Consider the following 16,538-nt stretch of genomic DNA (forward strand, 5'->3'; position numbering starts at 1 on the left):
GGAACAATGTCCGATTTGCTCGAAACCAACTTTATTGCGGAATGGTTCCTCGACATCAGACATACACATTTTTTGTCGACAAATGGTAATTTCCTCTGCTGAGCCAAAAAGAGCATTTTTCACAAAAAATTCAGGTTTCGCGAAACAATGTCCGATTTCCTCGAAACCAACTTTATTGCATGCGGAATGGTTCCTCGACATCAGACATACACATTTTTTGTCGACAAATGGTAGTTTCCTCTGCTGAGCCAAAAAGAGCATTTTTCACAAAAAATTCAGGTTTCGCGAAACAATGTCAGATTTCCTCGAAACCAACTTTATTGCATGCGGAATTGTTCCTCGACATCAGACATACACATTTTTTGTCGACAAATGGTAATTTCCTCTGCTGAGCCAAAAAGAGCATTTTTCACAAAAAATTCAGGTTTCGCGAAACAATGTCCGATTTCCTCGAAACCAACTTTATTGCATGCGGAATGGTTCCTCGACATCAGACATACACATTTTTTGTCGACAAATGGTAATTTCCTCTGCTGAGCCAAAAAGAGCATTTTTCACAAAAAATTCAGGTTTCGCGAAACAATGTCCGATTTCCTCGAAACCAACTCTATTGCATGCGGAACGGTTCCTCGACATCAGACATACACCTTGTTTGTTAAAAACTATTAATTTGCTCTCCTGACCCAAAAAGAGCATTTCCATGTTCGTTGACAGCCAGGGATCCATGTATATACGACAGCGTATTCCTTGTGTGTTATAATTCCAGCAGATACAGTGTCGCATCTGTTCGGTACTTTGGCGTATCCTTAAGAATCTGGGATTCGTTTCGTATTTGTTCGGAATCTTCCGCATCCACATTTGACAGATTTGACGGATACCTTGGTATCTGCCGGGATCCGTACCCATCCGTACGCTGTAGAAAGGCTATAAATGGCTAAATGAAATATAACAAAATACACAGGATTCGAGTGTTTAATTGTATTAAAGCTACAAGTGACAAGTAGAATCTTTAGAAAGGCGTCCTAACAGAAATTCTGCCTGCGCCTATCGAACGGTTTAATACACTTCTCCCGGCCATTCAGCGACGGTCGATCTGGTAAAATAATAGTAACTTGTTGCTTGTTTCATGTGTTTTGTTCGGGTCAAATGCGTGTCACAGCCACTGTGCTTTTTAAATGTAAATTTATTCGGTGTTAATTGGTAAACAAGCAATCAGCACCAACGGGGGGCAGGTCTCCGTTCGGGCCAGATGAGAGTCATGTGACAGGGAGTACCCAATGACAGGCAAGTCTGGGGATTTCAAATGTACCGTTATGCGAGACGAAGCAAGCATTTTCCGGGCCTCTGTTGCCAGAGGAGAAGAAATGGAGAAAGTTTGGACCTGTTTTACCTCTGAAGTTCTGGTCGGGACTTTGCTTTCCAGCTGGGAGCCCGCCGACCCAAAGAACGCCAAGCTATATGCGCTAGGATGCCTGGATTCTGTACAAAGTTGATGAGGCGGATTATGTTGGAGATTTGTGCAAGGTCACGGAATGGTAAATTCACTTTGAGCCGAGATTGCAAGGTGAACAAACTTTGCGACCTATCCAACACAAGTCATATGGATCGGACTGCGCAAATCTCAGCGGATTATTCCTCCTTCCGTAGCCTGTTGGAACCGTGTGCTCTTTTTAATAACTACCCCTGGTCCCGGCCCCGGAGTGTCGCTGGACAATGGAGTCTGAGTTGGACCAATTGGTTGGACACAGCACAGAATCGTGAATCATTTTGAAATTGCACAGTCACTGCGATTGATCCCAATGCCATCGACGTTAACTACAAGTTTTGAATAAAAGGCCGCAAAATTATATACCTGGATATAAGAGTATATGGATATTTCCGATCCAACCAAATGCGAAACCTGTATCCCCACTTATTTGCTACGTATACTTTTCTTGGATCCCATTCAAGAAAATCCGAAATCTGAATTGTTCCGTAGGTATGTACTATCTAAACTTAGACAAAATACGGGGGATACAGCTTTCGGATTTGGTTAGGATCCGGGAAAATCCGCATTTCGTATCTGCATAAACGTATCCAAAATACGGGCGGATACAGCTTTCGGATTTGGTTAGGATCCGGGAAAATCCGCATTTCGTATCTGCATAAACGTATCCAAAATACGGGCGGATACAGCTTTCGGATTTGGTTAGAATCCGAGAAAGTCCGAATTTCGTATCTACGTATACGTAGCAAATACGTTTGGGATTTGGTTAGTATACGGAAAAATACCGACGTTTCGACGTGTTCTCCGCGGTAAGGATACGAAAAAATACCAATGGGATCCACTACCGTATTTGCCAAAAATACGGATTTCGTATTTTTCCGTGTTTAATTAGTCCGGATTCGAGAAAATCCGAAATTTCGGATCCGTAACAGATTCCGCTCGCATCTGTCCGTAAACGATCGTATCCTTCAAGGATACGGAAAGATAACGGCCCGGATTTGACTGCATTTGAACCCATTTTTTCCAGTGATAAAACCACAGCAAACATTCCCTTTTTTTCTCCCTGCCATGAAACATTTCGCCTTTTACAGTACCAAAGACAGCTGTTACAGTAAATTGTAAGCCAAGTATTGCCTGCCAACCTTCAGGGAAATTGAACGAAAGCCTATAACGTTGAGAGACTTTGATTATCAAGAAAGCCAGTGTTGTAGAAAGCTGGCAGCTAAACAGCAACAATATTATTGGGAAATCAATAGTTTCTTACTGAATCTATAATTCTAACAAAATAAATTTTCGAGCTCGGCAAAAGGCATACAGTAATTCTAATTGGGAGTTTCTATAAGAAATGCTAGTGACGCATTAAAATACAGTTCTGATAAAGTTCTGGCATCTGTACATTGTATTTCCTTTGTACGCTTCAAAATCTGTCCCCACGGTGCTGTATATATGCAAGTAGAATAACAAATTTTCCTCCAACTAACATGAGTTGCCAGTGCTTGTTGCTATACACATGAGGTCAAGTTACACAGTACTCCAGGGCCTCCCAATTAGGGCCAGGAACAATTTCCTTTGATTTCTGGACGACCCAAAGGCCAACATGGAGTCACCTTAAAGTTTACAACATTGCACTGCCAACATCTCAAGGCCTTTCTAATTAGAGGAAATACTTATAATGTCATTACAATGTGATCTCAAATGTCAATGGCTTATTACACAATGACAGGTCTCTCTAACACTGAACGTTGGGAATTAATCACAGACTTTGTGTTTTGAATGTCATCTTTTTGCAAAATCTTTTCCTTTCATCGCATCTGAAGTCCTTTGAGGATCAGATTCATTGATGAGATGCTGAGCTGAATTCAGAATTTCCACCTCAAACAAGCTTTTCTATGTGAGTTTCACTAATTACCCGTATGAAACTTAAAAGGGGAATAACAAATACAATTAAGCCCCCACTGCCTTTTAATTTAGCCAGTTGTCCTATGAGAGTAATTGTTTAGGCTTGTTTCTTTAATGAAGCATATTCAGTTGAAACCCAACATGGAAAGTCGATCCTTCAATTGACTGTTTCAAGGGTTGGAGATAGACACATGGTCACCTAAATGTGTGGAAAATGAGCAATATAACAAAATCCCAAAACCATACCCCGTCCAACTTTATATAGGTGGACATCGCTAGAATCGTATAATGCTAGTTCACCTTCATCCGCGGGGTAACCTATATCCGTTATTTTTCAAAAAAGGGTATTTAGGCACATCAAGCCGATGGGTGGTACTTTAAACTGCAATATAATGAAAATATTGCAACTTGAACTCAACGTCCGTCGACGTGATATCCCCAAATACCGTTTTTAAAAGCAACGGATATAGGTTACCCAATGGATAATGGTGAACTAGCGTTAAATAAGTCCAGATATAGCATTGAGGGCTGTCTGCAGGACCCGTCCCTTTGTCATGGTACAGAAATATGCTTGTTTCGACGGAAATAATATTTCGCCCCATCCGTCAAAAAAATTTGACTTCATGACATGAAATTCATGAAAATGTATCTTACCAAGCTTAAAATGACAGATTTAACCATGAAAAGTATAAACATGGGCTCCAAAACAATGAGAAGATGGAAAAAAATTATAACTGGCGACAGCCCTAGACTGTATTGACATGTAAGCCTCTTGCAACCAGACATTTTAAATCACCATAATACCTTGTACCAGACAGACGTAACTCTTTAAGAGGCTTGGCACCCAAGCCAAAAGCTTTCCCTCGTAGAACAAAAGACAGGAAGTTCATAACAGGCTTTGACTTAGGCAAGAGAGGTTACTTTGAGAGTGACGATCCCACAAAATAAACTTTTTCCTTAACTTGTAAGCCCCAGAAAATGCATTTTTAAAAATATGTTATTGGGCTTGTCACTTTTAAGAATGCAAACAATATTTGCAGTGCTGGAAACCACTGGTTAAATGCCATGCCAATTCAGCTTCTTGGTTGTCAGATTTTGCACGAAAACAATGCTTTATGGTATTTAAGAATTCTGAAAAACCATAAGAATTACAATGTGGTTATTACCCAAGACAGTTAGGTGTACATGTATATGGTGTCTGTGAGGTGTAATAGTAAGGATGTTTGGCCCAGACCCTTGAGGTCCTGGGTTTGAACCCCCTGACAAGTCTGCAGGTCCTTGAGAAAGGCACAACTTTCCTCCCTCCATTCAGGTGAAAATAAAAACCTATCTGAGATTAGGTACGTCCCTCAGATGTTACGTTAAATGGGGGTCCCGTGTTGATAGTCACACCTCCAGCATATCACACTTATTGATAAGAGTAGCTAGGGGTCCTTTCCAGTGTGAATGGATCAATTCAATCTCTCTGGATATGCAGCTTTTATTCTCTTCAGTTCAAACTTGGTGTGTTATGCCATGAGGCTGTTTACGAGGTATGCAACAAAAACAAAATCATTATGAAGACAAGGACTTTCTTCCACTGATGCTGCCAAAATTTCACCAGTTTGTTGTTCATAATTATCCTGAATGATACATCTTTCTATTTCTTACTGCCAAGTCAATCAGCATCGAATTGGGAAACCAAGAAATCCACTTGCCATGGCCTTTGATGAGAGGACACGCAAGACCCCAAAGGTTACTCCTGTGCTGATTTATAAGAGTTGTAAACACTCAATCAGCCACCGGCTAAATGACCTATGGGTGATCTCCTCCATTAGTGCAGGGCTGATGCACACCAATGGCAATCTGCAGGCCTCAATAACAAGAACCCAAGGACAGGCTGTCACCACCTCACACGATTTTTTCCAAGTAGGGTCAGAATTATACTCTCAAAACTTCACAGCATGACAAAAAGTGCAGGGGTGTGAGTGATTCTAAACTATTTTGGTCTGTTCCCAAGTAAACTCAATGACCTGTTACTCTTATTGGGTCTGTTAGTCCTCACTCTTAGGCCCTGTTCAAACTGGTGTTTACAAACTGGTTTCTGGGTTTTATCGGCTTAAGCCGGATCAATCTGGCACTGCCTGAATGCCAGAGACACATTTGAACTGTTCAAAGTCTGAGTTTGTGCATTTGTATCTGTATCTGTATCTATGTAGCCGGTATAACCGCCGTTCGGCGTAACACACCAGCTTCGCAGGCACGCGGCGCGGCAGCAGCTGGTTATATTACACCGAACGACTCATTACACCTACCTTTTGCACATCTATCTGCAAGCGTTCTTTAAAACTACCCAGAGAAGATGCCCCTTGAATGCAACGCAGCTTAAAGTCTGTTCACTGTGCATGTTGACTTAGTCATGGGTTTGATATATGAAATTCACGTATTTTGTTGCCAAAGTCAGCCAGCGTGCACCCTTGAATATTTTCCTTTGTTCAATCAGATAGCAGATTTGAGTAGTGCACAAATGTGTGTACAGAAGCGGAAAAACGACAATGTAATTGCTGCTTTCGGGGACAGTGAAGTTCATCAGAAACTGAAGGGGTTGTACCAAAACACCAAGTTTTTACCACAAGGTGGCCGGGAGTTAGCAAAACGAGGCTTTTGGGAAAGTTGGAAACAGTGTCGCATTATGATCAAGAACATGAAGACAACATTCAAGTATAAGAAAATGAATGATCGACCTCTGAAATTTGCATGGCAATACTTAATATTGCGACTTTAGATTAATCTAGTCTACAAGGTATCCTGAACTAGAGCTAACTTGAAGTTTGCAACATTGGCATGGTACTGATGATTTGGATCATCAAAATCAGGTCTGTGCATATCCAATTTAAAAACAAAACTGATTTAACACGGATTTGATACAAAATGTGATTATGAATTTTGAATCTGAACAGAACCTTGTTGAGTCACTAGATAAACCAATGGGCCAACATCCACAAGCCTAAGGTACTGTAAACGCAGAAATATTTGCGGTGGATTTAATGTTCGCACTTTTGTGGTGACCACTTCACAGCGAAATTAAAACCACAGCGAACATTTTTCTATTATGGTATTAGATATAACGGGGGCCGCCCTAAGACGGTTCTCGTCGTAAGACGGTACGGATTTTTTGCTGATCTTATTATCCATAAGTACACCGTGTCTGTTGCCACTGACTATGCTGATTACAAACCAGGTCCATGCACACAGCTTTAATTTGCATTCCAAGTATACTTTAACATATTTACTTCATGTTTTTTTTAAAACAGAATTCTAACAGTAATGTTGACAGTGCTGAATCACTGCGGTCACCGGCCTCTGCGTATTGGCGGCTCGTGTCGCTAACTATACGAACTCTTCCAAGCAGTCACACAACTGCCATGATACACATAAATAAAGCTCCATAAAACACTATGAATATGGGTCTTCAAATGTTTGTTGAGTAGAAAAGCAACCAAAAGGAAGCGACATAAACATTGCCACCATTGTACTCCCAAGGGAGTGTGGCCGTGAAGGTAGCAGACTAGAGAACGCTCCAAAGATTTATTTGACTGTAACAAATGATCCGTGCTGTCTATGAAAATAAGACTTGATAGAGAGATGTAGATGATATTTTCATATAATCAGACAGAGTTTTGTTGATGTTGGCGGTGTCGTTTTTTCGTAATGTTTTTTTTAGTCAGGCATTCACAATCAGTGCATTCAGTCCATTGCCCATAAAAACATCAGCTGGATTGTTCTAGGTACAGCCTTCCTCATGTGAGACAAGAAGTACATACAGTCACGATTTTACTGTCAAAAGAAAGCTAAAATATTGTACTATTAATTTTTTTCTGTGTACTTAGATTTACCACTTACTTCTGAATAGAGCAAAATGTAAAAAAAAGCGTACCGAGTTAGGCACACTGTCCAGCATAGCACAAAATTGGAAGGTTACATACACGAAATTGTCTCACAGTGTTTGCCGCTTGTAAGACGCAGCGCGAAAGGTTCATGAACCACATGAATGCATTTCTTATTCAAGTATGTTGTTCAAATCTATGTGTAAAAAAATCAGTCATCAAAATTTGACCACTCTCAGGCAACTAGCTATGGAGCGCCATGAGTTTGAGCGCAAGAAAAAGCGTACCGTGTTGGGGCACCTCCCGTTAATCTATGGTGTTACAGCGAACTTAAAAACACCGCGAAAAGTCCTGCTACCGCAAAATTAAATCCCCACAAACTTAAATGCATTTACAGTAATCTCCAAAAGGACAACCAAATCCCTAGAGGCCTCTCTCTCATTTCTTTCCAACCAATTTTCCTAGACATATCGCATTACACATTGTAAATCAGGACATTACCACACATAATCAGTCCCCCTGGCTTAATCACACTGAGCAATAATCAAATAGAGAATGTCACAGTTTCAGGCCAGGGGGATGTTTAATTTCCCATTGAACCCTTGAAGTTTATACACCCTTCCTCACCAGAATACAAAGCAAGACATAAACGGTGCCTTGACTCACATGAGCTCTCATTAGTACTCAGATCATCAAACCAGACTTGTATGCAGGCTTTTAGCTAGGAATTAATTTTAGGGTGTCCAAAGTAATCGGAGTGATCTGCGGCGCTCGCAGGCGCGAGCATTGTAGTGGGGTCAGGGGGAAAATTTTGAAATCATAACCCTCTGAAATGCTATTTCCTGCATTTTGAGGTGCATATTTTGTAGAATTCAGCCAAGATTTTTTTGTGCCTGTTACAATATGTTTGCCCTGACTGAGGCTGGGAGGAAAAATTTGGGCGTCCGTAGTGCATCTTGCTTAAAAGTAGTGCGTCCGATTTCTTATGTTTGTTAGGACAGGGCGTCTAAATGACGCGTTGACGCATGCCTAGCTAAAAGCCTGCTTGTATGTCTATGCCACCAGAAACGCATCAGGGCTATAAGGGATAGGAATGCTGCATCCACTTAATGGCAGAATAATCCACTAGAAGCTTAGAATTTTGTGTTACAGTCACTAGTGAGGCAAAGAGTGATTTAGAGATCTAAAAAACATTGATTCTGAATGTTAAAGACTTGGAGGAATTACCTTGGTGCAATGAAAAGTCAATAAATTTCTGTTATGATAGCGAAATTTTGTCCTTTCAATTTGCAGCTTTATGTGTAGTGTCTTCTTAGTGAACATTCTTAAATTTCTGAGATGCAGTATGTCAAGGCGGTTACACGTACAGTACGTTTAATCTAACTGATATGCTGTAATGTTACAAAACATCATACAGATTCAAAGGGTGCAGACCTACATGTATATTGTGACATCCCTATATGTGTTCGGGTTAGGGAATTAGGGTTAGAGTTTGAGGGTTTTTTAAGGAATAACCTTTGAATGATACATTGTAAAGCCTAGTCCTCACAAATCATATTATTAATCATGGATTTGACATCAACTTTCACAATTCAGCCAACGAAGGACTCTAATTTATTCCTCTTTATTTTAAGGCTCTTGTGTTCTCAGTCAACCTTCTCAGGACTTGTCTTATACAGCTGAATAGCAGAGGCTAGAGATTAGAAAACATTGATTTTGAAATAAAGTTAGAGACTTGGAAGAATGATGGTGCGTGGTGCAATCAAAAGTCTTAAGATTTCCAATGCAATACCTAGGGGATAACTAATGCTGTACTGTTAGATTCACTTTTTTTTCAATGTTGCAATCTTGGCAGACACGTAACTATACTATAAGTTATACACACTGCTATTTTTCATTTCATTTTGGCAGGACACGTGTGAGGGGTTGCTTTTCTTAACTATCATCATCTTTTGGAAGATGTCCAAGTTACCATGCATTAGGCCTGGGGGGAGCGTGCAGGAGTTTTGGTAACCTGATACCCTCCCTTACAGTGAGAAGTTACCCCTAGCAATCGACCACCATGATACCCTGAGGATGTCAGGAATTGATGTTAACAGAGTTTATCAACCGAGAAAGGAGGGCACATTCTGCTTTTGGTACTTTTCCAAAGTGGGCACCAGAGATTTTTCGTTCTGCCCTGGAAGAGCATTTTCAAATCAGAACCTCTCACAATCAGTAAAGGACACGCTTAATCTTCCAGTGCCGTTGACTGATTGCAAGGTTACGTAATTGAAGTTTGAAAGCCAAATACTTAACCTCATTACGTGTCTGCAAGGGGCAGTTGATTACCAGTTCTTGGGGGGTTAAGCTAAGCTCTAGATCTAAATGTAAAGATAATTGTTCAATGCTTAAGTCAAAGTTGACGTCAAGATTAAACTCTTGAAGATGATTACAAGTGCTGAAAGACCATCCAACGATCTTGGAAGGAAAATTACAAGTGATTTGGGACCTCTATAGTAGCTCTTGCCTCTAAGTCTTTAAACCCTCCTAGCCTGATGTGATTTGCTACATGCATGACTTCACATGTACATGTTCACATGCAGGAAGTCAAGGCGACTGGTTACGAGACAGATTTCAGCGTTATCTTTGCACGATATGTCTTAAACAGTTTTCTAGGCAGACATGGAAGGGTAGAGACCAAGCAGGCCAAGCAGCTGTGTCTAGCAGTGGCGCCACAAAGTTTTGATGCTTTGTTTACCAAAGAGGCAGAATGTCTGACAAGTTTCAGTTTGCGACAAAATTCAGAGAAAACTTTTGCTGCTCATCTTTAAATTCAAAATCTATCATGATTCCCTTCATCTTTAAGTCAGTTATGCTTAATACGGATACAGATCAAGATGAGTTTAAATTCATTTCTGGAAGGTTCATCTAATATTTTTACTTACATGCAATTGCAGTTTGTAGTTGTTAACCTTTTTAATGCTACCTTACTTCATATAAATGACAACGTTGATATGCCAAAAGGCTACCTTAGCAGGCTGGAAGAAGGGTTAAACCAACTAAACATAATTCTTCTTCCTTATCTTTGCATACATTTCATTCCATTTTGAAAAAATTTAATTTCGTTTCACTTCTAACTTATCATCAATTACCTCTGCCTAAGATGTTTTGTGTTTTATTTGTCTGTGAATGTCCATCTGTGGACAGCACAACTGTAGAAGCTGTTGCATCATTTTTTGGATATTTCTTAGAGGAAGGGAAAACAAAGGTCAAAATGGGCTACCTAGCAGCTTTCCATGGTACTACAACTTAACCTGGTTTTGATATAATCTTGTTTGCTTCTACGCTGAAGTATTCATGATTAAGCTAACAGTCTACTCTATACATAACAACTTTGTCTAATGCAGTTCTACAATTTGTTTGAGCAGACAGTACACAACGTAGTGACCTTGTGCACAGATATGGTCTAGATCTGTGTCCCGCGGGGAGACCTTGTCATTAGCTGTGGGAAAGACGTCATACAATTCAAGAAAGCAATTTGTTGTTGCAGTAGATATTTGCAATTCAGGATAGCATGGTGAGAGAGGAAAGGGATCAAGGCTTCTGAAATAACATACCGTTATTCTACCCGCCTAAAAATTCACAATCATGCACATGTATTATGTACATAAATGTGCAGAACAAACTTTTGGGTTTCCTTGGGACCTAATGGGATCTAAAGTGGAGGTAGTGCATTTGAGGACAGCCACCATGCAAGTAACATGTTCTACCATCAATTAGGGTAGGAATCTATAGTCGACTATACCAGAGTGTGGGGGACTATAGCTATCATCTTAGTATGCATTTAATGTAATATACAAACATGTTAGGTATAAAAATAGGTACCTGACTTTGACTGGGAGATAAAAGGTAAAAGGCAGCTGCAGTAGGAGGAGAGGGTTGGGCTTTGCCTTGCAATACCGTACCCTTGATACTACGGTATTAAAAAGGAATCGGAACTAGCTTTACCCTTTAACCATTGAGCCTCTAGACACAAAGGGAGCACATGCAGGTTCTGGATAATGATACGTACCCAGTGGAGGCCCATGCGTCACCAGAATGTCGACCCCCTCAGGGATGAGGTTCCACTTGTCCAGAATGGGTTTTCCTCTTTCCTCGTTAAACGCCCAGTCATAGAACCATGGCTGCCTGTAAAAGTCACAAGAAAGTTTACGGTTTCATTTCATCACAGTCATGGACTTCTAAAATGTCATGTAATCTAAAGTTTTGCGTTGCTTTTTTTTACAGCAAAGGAAAACCATCCTCCTACGCGGGGACATCCAACAGCCAAAATGTGCCCTGCTCTTTTAACCGTCACTCTTAGTTCCTGTGGATGCCCCCCCCCCCCACAAACCAGCTGTCAGCCAATCAGAGAATAGGCTTTCCGTTTTCAAAAGCTGTCTCGCATGTTTAAGGGTAACCTCATTAATATTTATAAGCAGGGCGGTCAGGAACTAAGGGTGACGGTTGAAAGAGCAGGGTACATCCAGGCAGTTTGGCTGTTGGATGTCCCTGCGTAGGAGGATGAGAAAAATGTGAAATTTGAGGTGATACTTCAGTCCAGGAAAAAATCTTGTTTGGATACATCAAATGAAGAAATTGTTGGATGGGATGTATGCTAGAAAGAATTCCATAATATGTTGATAGTTCCCTTTAATAGCCAACTGTATTCAAGGTCAATGTAATCAAACACACAGCTCCAATGGTGGAAAGGGCTTTCCAGAGAAGGAACACTGAGGAAAACCCCCCATACTCTCCAGTTTTAACTGTAAATGTAAGAATACCATCTCTGCATCTGCCACAAAGAGAAAATTGATGAACAATGTTTCCCAATCTTGTTTCCCATGGTTGTATGAAAAGCTGAATAGATTTTGCTAATAGAACTTGAATCTATTTCTTTCAACACAGTTTTCTGTTAACTTAAACAAATGTGAGTTGAAATTCATAGTGACACTGTGTATAGGAGAGCCACCTTTCTCTGTTAAGTCCTGTGACTGGATTTATAATTTATACTGACAGAAAATTTCTTCACAGACTGCCTTTTCTCTAACAGTCTGCCTTGCCAGCTACTGCTATGTAAGAATGACCATAGCAGTATAGGACAGGCTTAGACGAGGTTATAGGCTTGGAGGTCTACGCAAAGGAAATTGGACTTACGTGGCCATACCATGTGGCCTTGAACATGATTAAAACTGCAAGTCAACATCCATCTTTGTCAAAGGCTAAACGTACCTGGCTAGAATCCAAGCATTTCCTTGCTGACCAGTCCTGGACACTAACTGCCTCTATTTCAGACCAAGTTTGACTGTATAAACTTGACAAAATGACTATCAACTCTCTTCTACCTCACTCTTGCTTTAAGCTAATTTTCTTGGAACTGTAAGCCCCAAAACAACGGCATAATCTGTTCATTGTATAACCTGTCCAAACTTTGGTCCACTGATTTCTTTTCAGTTAGGTTTTTCTGGGCCGGTTCAACAAGAAAAAAAAAACGATTTTATACCATTGTACTGGTACCCATGTCAATGTTGTGCTGCCTACGGCTGATTAAAAGGCTATGGGACAAACGAAAGAACTGGTACCCACCCCAAGATGGGTCCCTGGCTGAAACTTACCATGGAGACCCCCAAATCCTGATTCCCATCACGTTGGTTTCTGAGTCTTCCAGGTAGATGCAGTTCGTGAGGAGCGATTTTGCTGTTTCTGCTTCTTCGTCACGGACCGCCCAGAACATGGGGCGCTTTCCCGCCCGGATCTCTTGCATCAGTTTAGGGTCAAAGGTCAGGTCATGGTTGCCGGCAATGACGACCTTATAAGGGTGGGGAAGTGTTCCTGTAGGGGAGGGTATAAGAATATCATCATCATCATCACAGCTGCTTTTTGTAGCATTCATCAATGAAAGCTGACTCTGTTATTGACAAAATGTATGAAGTCTGAAGAAAAAATAAAAGGAGAAAAAAGAAATTTAATATAAACATTAATAGCAATTCAGGCAACTTCTGTGTTATATCAAATATAAAGTAAGCATGCCTTGAATTCATAAATCACAAAGAAATCATAAGAATACCCCACAGAAACTCCCATGTCAATCATAACCCAAAACTTATGACACTTTAATAAAGAATCACATAGTACACATGCTACCACCATGCAATACGTGGGAAGTTATTAAACCTAGATCTTATTTTGGCTATGAATTTTGAAATCGCGGTATGCCAGCTGCTCCCAATATTCATTAATGACACAGCTGTTACAGTCTTAATCTGTTGCTCAAAGATTACAAATATTGACACAAATCATAAAAGAGAGTAATTAATAATCATAAAAATGGAAAGGGATGAAAAAGAGTTTATATTATTATAGTTTGAAGCAGAATAAGATGACATGAACTGTTACATATGGAAGTACACTTGTACACAAAGCAAACATAAAATGAAATGAAGTGAAAATAGTAGGGCAGACAGAATTCTGAGAGGTTTATTTGCATTTCAGAACAACAACACACATCGCTATCTAAAAATAGCAATATGTATTATCGGTCATCTTTTTCTTGGACAGCTCTTAACATACAGAGAACAAATATGCTGAAAAACAACAAATATCATTGAATTGTCCTAGAACAACTTCTAAGTTGTTCTAGGACAATTCAATGATATTTGTTGTTTTACTAAAGTATGTGAAAAGCTATTACATTTAAGCTCCTGGAAGACCAGTGGCGGCGGCACAGGGTGGGATTTCCCCCCCCCCCCCCCGGAAAATATGTTGGGGGGGCGTCGCCCCCCTAAAAAGCAAGCTGAAACCTTGTGTATTTTTTGATGATGGTAATTTCATTAAATCAAGCTAGTCTAATGGCAAAATTTACCAAGAAATGGCGTTTCAGAGAGTCCCGATTTCAAAATTTCGCCAGGTCCTCCCTTGTGACGGCCCGCATCTTCGGCACAGGACAATATGGTGCAGGAGTGTCGCTCTCAAAAATGTTTTAAACTGAATTTAACTATCATACTTAGCTTAGTTTACAAGCAGAATGTAGCCCCCAAATGCAGGAAATGACGTTTCAGACGGTCAAGATTTCAAAATTTTCTCCGGACCTCCCTAGCGATAACTTGCGCCTCGGGCGCTCACAACGACATGGTGAAAATTTGTGTGGGTCTTCGCCCTCGAACAAATTCTTTCTTTGACAAAAATGCCATTAGATTTAGCATAGTCCGCCAACAAAATATGTAGTCTGCCAACAAAATATGTCCCTAAGAATACAGAAAATGACATTTCAGAGGGTGCAGATTTCGAAATTTCCCCAGACCAACCTTGCGACAGCTCGCACCTTCGGTACTCGAAATCATGAAAATATTTTTTATCGCCCTCGCTATTAAAACCATGTGTCTTTCTTACAGAATTGCCATCAAATCTAGCTTAGTCTGGCAGCAAAATTTGCCCGTCAAAACGCAGGAAATGGCGTTTTAGAGGGTCAAGATTTCAAATTTACTGCAAATGCACGTGCTGCAAAAGTCAGTCCATAAATTTTGCCCCCCCCCCATACGAAATTTCCTGCCGCCGCCTCTGAAGACACTGCAAAATTGTGAGTTGTCGCAAACTCGAAGAACATTTGCCTAAATCAGACCCACTTTCATGTAATTCACATACACTCAATTTCCCTCAGTGAGGACAGGGCCCATCAGTCCAAATGCTATGAGATACAATTTCCATTTGAAGACGTGGAAATGGGAAACACAGTGATAACTTTCAGTTACTGGAGGATTGAGCTTATGTTGGGGGCCTATTTTGTCGAGGGTGGTTCACCAAATTGGACACACCAGGCACCCTTACACTGGGGAGCAGATCCTCTGACAAACATGAAATTCTAATTGACCAGGGATACCACTACATAATTTGTGGTCACAGTCTTCTACTGTGGCCTCTCTGACAGTAATTTTGCCCCTTGAGATACCTTAGAATGCACCATTTTAACTTAAAATTCCCAAGAACTCTGCACCATGGAAGGTGGATGCCCCTGGACCACCTGCAATGGTCGTGCCACTTACCGTGACTTACCAAGAAATTTGGACCCCTATAATAAAACCTTAGCTAAAAGCCTGAAAAACACACATGAAAATCAGTTTTGAAAACAGCTTCTAGCAATGACAAAATACCAAAGAGACAAAATCGTAATGCTGCGATTTCTGATTTATTGTAAAGCCATCTTGGGAAATCAGTGTGTGAAAGTCATTACTTTCCTACATATTTTAACTTCAGAATTGATATCAAGAGTCGTCAATAAACACACACAGTATAGATTGTAGGGTATCAAGTAAAATTAAAACTGATTTTGCTGTGCTGTTTCTTAATGAAGTACCACAGAGCAAGTCACGATTGACTTTTGTCCTACATATGCTTATTGTGAAATTTCCCCTGCATTACATTGCGATGCCTTTCAACTTCATTAGTTAATATTAGCAATCATATTTCAAGTATAGTTTAAGGCACTTGAGCAGAAACAATTATCTAGCAAAATGGAAGCTAATTTTCTGTGCTTATACTTTAGTTAATGATTGTACACTTGACAAGGGAGTATCAGGCATTATCCTATTCCTAAATCTACTGATGGTGACATTTCCTTATAGGACATGTGATTCCATGTAAGTTGACCTTTATTGTATAATGTCAGAGTGAATCATATTGACATCATATTTATCTCATCATAACTGTTACTCACAGCCTAGAAGCAATCTTCAGCTAGGATTAAGGTTGCTGTAGTGAGTTCTTGCAATTGATGTGCCCAGAAATAATTCTTACCTGCATGATTGTGATACGATAACATGCTGACCTCTACATGATTTAAGTATTTTAGGTCCATGCATTTGCTATTGTATTGTTTGTACCAAAAATTGTAGAAAAAATTGAAAAAAATCTCTGCAACAAAGTAACTCTTCATCATTTGCATTCAGTGACCTTTCTGTCCACGAATACAATAGTCTCAATTAAACTTTGTGACACCGATAAAACATTTTTGTACAATCATACAACAACGACGAGCGTGTTGACTTAAACATTTGACAATCAATTCATCATTGTAATTGTTTTATATGTTATTCATGCAGACACCAGACAGTGTTGAAAGGACATGCCAATGCCTCGGGCTGTAATTGATTACCATTTGCAATCAGCGTAACGGAAGGGTGCTAACAGCCATGTGAGATTTACATTTCCTTCAGTCAGAAGTATTGATCCCTCTCCTTGGTGCTGATTTCAATACAGTTCTAAATTACACT

General features: G+C 40.1%; 1 protein-coding gene across 2 annotated transcripts in view; it reads right to left on the minus strand.

The window, feature by feature from the left end:
• LOC118406669 (metallophosphoesterase domain-containing protein 1-like) overlaps window positions 1–16,538 on the minus strand; it is a 62,749-nt gene that overhangs the window by 6,881 nt on the left and 39,330 nt on the right. For both annotated transcript variants that reach the window (XM_035806925.1, XM_035806926.1), the window contains exons 3-4: window positions 12,888–13,104; window positions 11,306–11,421 (exon numbers count right to left, since the gene is read on the minus strand). In XM_035806925.1, coding sequence (XP_035662818.1) covers window positions 11,306–11,421; window positions 12,888–13,104 — 333 coding nt within the window. The remainder of the gene's footprint in view (window positions 1–11,305; window positions 11,422–12,887; window positions 13,105–16,538) is intronic.

The sequence above is a fragment of the Branchiostoma floridae genome, chromosome 19, assembly GCF_000003815.2.
Source record: "Branchiostoma floridae strain S238N-H82 chromosome 19, Bfl_VNyyK, whole genome shotgun sequence".
NCBI lineage: Eukaryota > Metazoa > Chordata > Leptocardii > Amphioxiformes > Branchiostomatidae > Branchiostoma > Branchiostoma floridae.